Source organism: Pinus tabuliformis, chromosome 4_1 (assembly GCF_031772625.1).
Source record: "Pinus tabuliformis cultivar Carrire ecotype Pingquan chromosome 4_1, CPIR1, whole genome shotgun sequence".
Lineage (NCBI taxonomy): Eukaryota > Viridiplantae > Streptophyta > Pinopsida > Pinales > Pinaceae > Pinus > Pinus tabuliformis.
In genome coordinates, this window is record NC_142303.1 from 710,326,265 (window position 1) to 710,334,731 (window position 8,467).

General features: G+C 38.1%; 1 protein-coding gene across 1 annotated transcript; it reads right to left on the reverse strand.

The window, feature by feature from the left end:
• Positions 1-3,791: 3,791 nt before the first annotated feature.
• LOC149178112 (rust resistance kinase Lr10-like) lies at positions 3,792-6,372 on the reverse strand. Its single transcript, XM_089421986.1, has 3 exons — positions 5,568-6,372; positions 5,351-5,377; positions 3,792-5,233 (listed from the first exon to the last, which is right to left on the reverse strand). The coding sequence occupies exons 1-3, from the start codon at positions 6,370-6,372 to the stop codon at positions 4,107-4,109; spliced, it is 1,959 nt and encodes a 652-aa protein (XP_089278112.1). The 3' UTR covers positions 3,792-4,106.
• Between the last annotated feature and the right edge of the window lie 2,095 nt (positions 6,373-8,467).

Sequence of the window (8,467 nt, forward strand, 5' to 3'; positions counted from 1 at the left end):
TGATGAAGATCCATCCGTGGTATTCTGCCTAATCTCCTCTTGCACAAGATCCGACCAAAGTCTCTCCCATCCTGGCAATTTCTCCTGACCATTGACAGAGTCCTGATAGGAATGCCAACTCTTTAGAAGACCAAGGAGATCCAAGCTCACCAAGTCCTCATCATCGACAGTCACCCCCACACTTCCCAGCTCATCCGGACATTGGGTGAACTTCGTGAGATACTTGGGCATACTGTCTCCATTCTCACACTTAATGTTTCTGAGTTTATCCTTGAGCGCCAACTTCCTCTAGTCGCTCTTGCTTTGGAATAAATCTGTCAACGCTTTCCACATTAAGGATGGAGAAGCCTTTCCATGCAGGCTGGATACAATGTGATCCTTCACGCCCTCCAACAGAATCCTTCGACACTTTGCTGTCTTCTTTTGCCAAACCCCAACGTGAGTAGCATCAGTAGGCTTTGGGACCTCAGCCTCTATGAACTCCTTCAGCCCATTGTCATCTAACACCGCCTCCATCCTGTCTTTCCATGCAATATAATTTGAGCTGCCTTCAAGGGCATACTCCAATCGCAATCTATTGAAAGACATTTCAACTTTGACACCAAGAAAACAATGCTGCAAATTCGAATTCCACCAACTCAAAACTCAACCGCTTCTGATCTAAAATTCGTGAGAAAAAAGTATTTCTCGTACAAAGATTGACTGTATGGGCTTTTACCGGATATCTCACCTTCCAAAAGAAGGATGAATCCAAAGGCTACCTGGCCCGATTACAGACTCTACCTGAAGAAATAAAATGTAATCACTTTCTGAATAATAGATCTGATGATCAACTCTGCTCTGATACCATGTAGAAATTTTGAATAATATGAAACTTATTCACAGAGATTATCTCGATTATACACTATTTGTGGAATGCATGCATAATACATAACCTCCTCTATGTTGATCATCAATTTTGCGGAATTAAAAACAATGAAACATCAATCGCACATATCAACACAGTATGTAACCGGGGAAAGCATACCGCTGAAAACCCCCAACTATCTGTATATTATAATGATAGAGAACATGTAACAATACATAGTACAATACTCCTCACAAGTACTCAGTACTATCTCCACCTGTTACACACAAACTAGCTCAAATCTGAATCAAGTCATAGGTTCAAATATCCTCCACTGTTTGCCTGCCTCTACTGCGCAATCCAATGTGAGAATAGGAATGATCTAAGCTCGTTTTTCCCTTGAATTGTACCACACAATCCTCATTGGAAATCTCAATCACTGATTGTGCAAATCTCATGCATAGCTATAGTCACAACTAATAGTAGTCTCCACCTCTAACACCTGTCTCCACTGAACTGTCCATGCACTGAGTTAATTGATGTATTCTTTAGTTGCTTTATGAGTTAATAATTAGTGAATTAATTAATAATTAATTCACATCACTCATCACTAGTGCATTTTGCAGTTAGACTAAATACAACTAGTTCAACTAAGTCAAACTGAACACAACTCCAACTCCTCAATCAACTCCACCAAACTCAATCACTTGAGTTCTAACTGAAGTCCATCATGCAATAGCTCAACTAACCCATCAGAAAAGCGTATTTCCTTCTGGCAATTGCATGTGACACATCTGTAGCTCGAACTAAAGTGCTCCAAGAGGATAAGATAATGTTTATAGTCCAAATATTATTAAGAGCTAATAATATTCGACTATTCTATTTTTAGCCTGGCAGTCTAAAAATAGACTCCGCCCATATTTCTAAAAATAGAAGTCCATCTATTTTTACCAACATGACCAATCATCCACAAATAGCATCTTGCAACTCATAGACCATGATCCATATGTCTAAAAATAGACATAGTCTAAAAATAGACTTTGCGCCAAAAATAGCCTGCAGGCCCATTTAGTGAAGGCGACTCATTTCCACTAAGCTCCATCATCTTATTGCATTTTCAACAGCATGGACCATAAGAACGTGGACTAGTAGATTTCCTATCTGGAAAAAAATGGTTGATATTGGTTAGACTTTCCCTCCAACAGAAGCTTGTGAACGATATACCACTGAATTAAATAGATAGGTCATATGCAAATCAGAAGACAAAGATCACATCGGGTGAGATCTACTTCACTAGGGTACGATAACGATGGCTAACACATTTCTTTACATCTTATGCAACTCATTAAATCTACAACAAAAATGTTGGTTCTGGAAGTTATAGGTACCTAACAAGATTGTTATATATACTTGGCTGGCTTGGAAAGACAAATCACTGACTTGGGAAAATCTGAAGAAGAGATGCATGAATGGACCAGGACGATGCACCCTTTGCATGACTTCTACATAAACAAACCAACATCTGCTATTGGAATGCCCGATAGCAATCCAGGTATGGGATCAGATCTCAAATCTCTTTTCTTTCCCTCTACTAAATCACACCTCAATGGAACTGTGTTTGGTTTAGTGGAGTAGAAGATGTATAAGGCAACAAGCTATTCCTTTTTTTGTGTTTTGGGAATTATGGAAGGTTGGAAATGCCATGATCTTTGATGGCATGATACTCAACATTGACAAAATTGCTACAAATATTATCAATTGGATGGAGTCATAGGAGGAAAAATAAATACAGGCAAAGGACTTGAGTTACAAAAACATCCCTCCACACATCACTTTCCTTCCATGATACTTTGATGGAGCTGCACAAGCTAGAGCATGTGGTTGTGGTGCATGGTTGCATATGAACAATGAACAACAATACAAGTTGTACTAGTCTGGTGGCAATGGCACCAACATGCTTGCTGAAATCATAGCTTTATGGGGACTATTGTGGTTTGGAAAAGTATTAGATGTTCAGATCATTCATATTTTCGGTGATTCACAATCTCTTATCAATGATATGAATGGATCTTCCTCCATTTCCCATCCTCATCTGATGGGTTGGCTCAATCATATTGAACATCTAAAACAATCATTTCAGAGCATTTCTTTTCAACATATCCACAGAGAAAACAACACCATGGTGGATGCTATGTCAAACAAAGGACTCACTGCTGTTGCTGGCATGATATATTTTTGTCTTCTGGAACACAACACCCAACATCATCATTGCTGAGGACACCATCGTTCTCTCATACAGCTAAACTGGACTCTTTTCATTTGGATGGACTAGTATTTTCTGTGTATATGTGTATATCTGTGGAACTCTTTACATCTTTTTTGGTTTTTGTTTTATATGGAACATATCCTATGTTGCCATAACTTATCTATGGTTTGGTTTCTGTTTTTATGTGTAGTTTCCAGATTTGAACGCTATCCAAAATATGCAATATTTAGAAAATATCTGTTTCTGCAGACCCACAGAGTTTTTTGAAATACATGGTATATAAGGAAAAATGGTGCCATTTGTACTGACATTTTTAATACAAGCCAGCCTTTTTTTTGCTTCCGAAGAAAAAAACGGATTACAATATAACTTAGCAGGTATAAAAATCTAATTCCACCTAATTATTTTTACAACAAAATCAAATTTCTGGAAAGCGGATTGCAATCTAACGCCTATCGGCTAAATGTGCACGAGAGAACATAAAACAAAGGCATTAGCCGCTTATTATGAAAACCAATATGTTGGATTTCATTGTACTGAGAAAGTATTCAAGTTCAATTTTCGTGTCCATGTTTGTCTTTCACAGAGATGATGCCAAGACATATATGACTAAATTTGGAAAACCATTACTAGTTAATGGTATTTATCCTACATTTACATTAAAAATGACTTGCAATGCTTTGTGGTTTGGTATCTGAGGCACTCACTAGATCACAACTTATCAGTAATGCCAAGATATCAAACAGAAATCTGACAACATCGAGTAGGAGACCTAATTTGATTGAGCATTGAGTTTTTCGTAGACTTACGTCAATGGTTTTCAAGTGCTTGTGCACTCCCTCTGTAGTCAAGTCACCAATTTATGCCATTTGATTGCCCAAAAGTATGGTATGAAGGATCGATTCCAAAACCGCAAGTTACCCTGTTTTGAGTCAGCGAGTTTAGAATAAAATCTAGATTCCAAGTTCAGTTGAACAAGAATTAGAGTAGAATCTAGGTTCCAAGTTCAATTGCACAAGAATCTACAGGGGAAGATACTAAAGGTCTTTCTGGTTCGGCCAAGGAATTGAGCGGGAAGGGAGGATTGGTCACATCGTCTACATTCCCTTCTAACATCTGAACAACCCTGCTCATACAAGGACGATCACCGGAGTTGTATTGAATGCACCACAATCCAATTTTAGTGAGTCGCCTTGCCTTCTCCTCCTCTTCTGCTTCCATTTCTCCTCCTCCTCCTGCTTCTCTCAATCTCATCCCTAACTCGCCCTTCTCAAGCAGGTTGAAAGCCCATTCAGGAAAGTAAAACTGACTGGAGCGGCTCACCTTCCAGTGTATATTCTTTCTTCTCCCAACAATCTCTAGCAAAAGCATACCGAAACTATAGACATCTGATTTATCAGAAACAGGCCCCATATCTCTATCACACACCTCTGGCGCCACATATCCCGGCGTTCCTCTCCCGGCCGTCATTGATATATGGTCTTCTCCCTTTCCATAAGGTTTTGCCAAACCAAAATCTGAAACTTTTGGTGTGAAGTCTGCGTCCAGCAATATATTGTGAGGTTTGATGTCGAAATGTATGATGCGCTTGTCACAGTCCTGGTGTAAATATGCAATTCCACGAGCCGCACCCAAAGCGATTGAATACAATTGCTCCCAACTTAGGAGTTGCCCCTTCTCTTTTCTGGCGAATATAAACTTCTCCAGAGATCCATTAGCCATGTACTCATACACCAGTGCGCTTGTAGTGCTTTCGAAACAATACCCCACCAGACGAACCAAATTGAAGTGATGGACCCGTCCAATGGTAGCCACTTCATTCATGAATTGTATCTCGCTGTGCCTGTGCCTATCGAGAAGCTTAACAGCCAGTGGAGCACCGTTCCGAAGCTTACCTTTATACACCACACCATAACCTCCTTCTCCCAACTTTTCTCTAAAGTTGTTTGTGATCTTCTTGAGGTGAGAGTGTGAGTATCGTGTTGGCATTTCATGAGCATATTCCTTCAGGAATTTCTCCACCACTAAATTAGAGCTACCAGAAAGTCTTTTCCCCTTTGCATAACACGTCAAGAACAATACAACTATTGCTGCTAACGCAATTCCCCCAAAGGAGCAACCTGCAGTTGAATGAAGAGATTGATATCAATGTGATATTTGTCTAACTGCAATGAAAATATTAATAGTAACCAGATATTATTCACAGTGATATAAGAATATGAAGAAATTATATATACCAATTACAATGGCGTTCTTCCTTTCACCTGTAACGCCACCATGACAAGTAGTTATTAGTAACGGCAAAGATCCTCAGATTTGAGAATGTATAGCTAACTGTACACACATATCCAGATTCAAGCTTGATGGTAGAATGGATCATATTTTAATATATTGAGAGAAAAATTCAAGCGCTGAGCTTTGTAATCAAATTTGCACACGCGATCGGAAACCTACCACTTTCGAGGCATTTGTCGAGCTGCGTGGAGCCATCGCTACAATAGCATAAAAACTTTGCAGGTTCGGAAATGTTATAACCAAAAATCCCCTTACTACCCAAACAAGCGTGGCACTTTTGATCTCTGTTCCGGTCGACATCCCATGCTATCTCAAAACCGATGTCATTGTACTGTTCTTGCCCCGGTAAAGAGTCAGCATTAATGGACAGGCTCAGGCTAATAGGTATTTGAAGATATGCTCCACACAGGCCTGTTTCGATCGCCTGTGGTGTCAAGCTGTAATACCATAAATCGCCACAGAATCTTCCCTGAAACAACGTTGAACTACTGTCCACTGCACTTTGATTGCAGGACCCCCAAACCGAGAGATTAGTGGATGTATTGGGGCGGATATGAAAATGTGAACCGGACCACAATAAGTCATACTTAGCTGAAAGACTGCATCGACCACCCCAGTAATTAGCGTGGACAATTGTCATGCTGTTATTGCTAGTATTAGCCAACGTACTGGGCTCCAATATCTGATATTCGTCTCCATTGATATTAATCACAGGATTGCGGCCCTGGTCACCACCTGGTACACACTCAAGCTGGAACTGAGGGTCACCACAGCCGCTGTTATTTTTACCAAAAGGATAGCTGAATTCAAAGGAGCCACATGTATTATTCGAGACACAGCTCTCGTACTGACTGCCCAGACACGCTGTTGAGCAGAGGAGGAGGGAGAACGCAGCATGAAGACAGAGATAAGCAAGCAGAGTCATTGAATTTGAATTTAGTTGATGAAGAATGCGTACACTCATTCTAATGCTCTACTCTGCTCTTCTGTTGGAGATAGAAAGTTACCAGTGGCGACTTCAACTTAAGAGGGTTGGGAAAATAGAATGGGGAGGAGATGGAATGGGGAGAGTGAGGAGAGAACGAATAATGTGATTCAATAAATAGAATGTCCGTCCAAACTGCTGAACACATAGAGTGTCTGATAGATTTACTGCGTTAGATCCCAACAACCCCAATTTACGTGAAGGGAGACCGAAAGTCTTATAAAAATAATCCTCCAGATGTGACGATGGGACCGAAACCCAGAGTGTCCAATTGGACTACCTATCGCAAGCGGTCTAACAATTTTATTAAAAATCAGAGATGGAAAGGGAGATGGTGGTCGACATGGAATTGCAGCACGTAAAGTCTACGATGAATAAAATTCAAGATGCCTTGTCGCATGCGTCCACTGAATAGTCCTGGTTGACCAAGTGTGCTTCTGAGAATATTGTTTCAATCACGCGTGTTAATAATGTGACAAACCTATAATAAAATAAGTGCTTAATGCTTATACTGAGCTCATGTATATTGACTTTTTCATTTATTTTAACAGTAGTTTATGTTTGTATGATCTACTAATATATTTTAAATGAAAAATATTATAAATATATTTTAATTAAAATATTCCGAATATAACACTAATATATTTTGAACAAAAATCATGAGAAAATTATTTTAAACAAAATATTAAGAATATCGAATCTCTTGAGATGCCACTATTTTTCTAAATGCAAAATTTTAATAAAGAGATATTTCAATACTTGACGAAGGCACGAAACTCCACATTCTGCCCGCGACAAGCTATCCAATAAATAGATTAAAAAACAAAGATGAAATGGGAGATGGTGGGATTGAGCGAGACAACATGGAACTGCAGAGCGGAAAGTCTAACATGTGAGGTAGACTTCGGAGCTTCACCGATGATAGAGGAAGTTTGCTTCTTCAGAAAGATTTAAAAGTAAACATGCGCTGTCCCATCCGAATCGTCGTGGTTTTCGAGTTCGTTGACCAAGTTTAGTTTGCCAGCCTTCAAAATTGATTTAGCCCGCTTCTTGCCCCTTCTAGAAGGGCTAAGAAAATTAACAATATCAAAATCATGGGAAAGTTAGATTAAACTTTTGTTGACTAAGTTTGGTTTGCCAGCCTTCAAAATATCAATATCGTGGGAAAGTTAAGTTTTTATATTTTAAAAGGAAGGAAATATTTTTAATAATTTATTTATTGTTTTTCAAAATTTTAACTATTAAAAGTGGTTTGTACTTGACTAAGTTATTCTAAATGAGTAGATTGTATTTTTTTTTGCCGTAGTTTAACTAGATTTATTTTTTCCTGAAAATCATGAAAATTTTGGTAGGGATTTATGTAAATCCACCTTAAAGTTGTTAAATTTGAAGATTTTGGGTGCTCCAGAGGTTTTTGATTGGGCTGAATCCATTGCCACCTTTAAAAAGAGGTTTTTGATCATGCTGAATCCATTTCCACCTTCAAAAACATGATTTAAACACTGCCTCTACAGGATTTGTTGATTTTTTTGCATTCTAGTCAAAAGTGATGCAATTCCTCCGGTAAACTTGTACTATTTTTTTCTATATGATAATATGTATAATTAATTATTAATTATACCCTATTTTTTTCTATATGATAATATGTATAATTAATTATTAATTATACTAGATATTATTGTTCTTCCATTGGCATATATATTTCGACTACAGGATGGATGAAGGTTTGTTGACCTTTTTTTTAATCAACTGCTTAGTCTGAGTGGTTGACCGATGACTGTGTGTAGGGGAGCACGAAGCCGTGGAGTTTAAATTGAATTAAGTAAAAACTAGCAATTGCCCCAAAAGGTGCAAAGAAAGGTGATAAATTTGTTAAATTGGAAAAATTGTATTTGGATTTCCATAATCAAGCAAATCATAATTATTATATTAAATTTATGTTTTTTAGTGTATTTTTGTTTATATATATATATATATATATATCGACCAAAATTCAATTACACATGTATGTCACATGTTTTCATTTACTAAATTTTAGTATCTAAGGGTTTGATCTATAGAGTTATGACCACGA

What these genes read in the sequence shown, in the direction of transcription:
- LOC149178112 (XM_089421986.1), bottom strand. Translation starts at nt 6,372, where the DNA reads ATGAGTGTACGCATTCTTCATCAACTAAATTCAAATTCAATGACTCTG. An exon ending in CGACAAATGCCTCGAAAGTG is followed by an intron (nt 5,378 to 5,567) that starts GTAGGTTTCCGA and finishes GTGGCGTTACAG; the next exon opens with GTGAAAGGAAGAACGCCATT. An exon ending in GAAGAACGCCATTGTAATTG is followed by an intron (nt 5,234 to 5,350) that starts GTATATATAATT and finishes ATTCAACTGCAG; the next exon opens with GTTGCTCCTTTGGGGGAATT.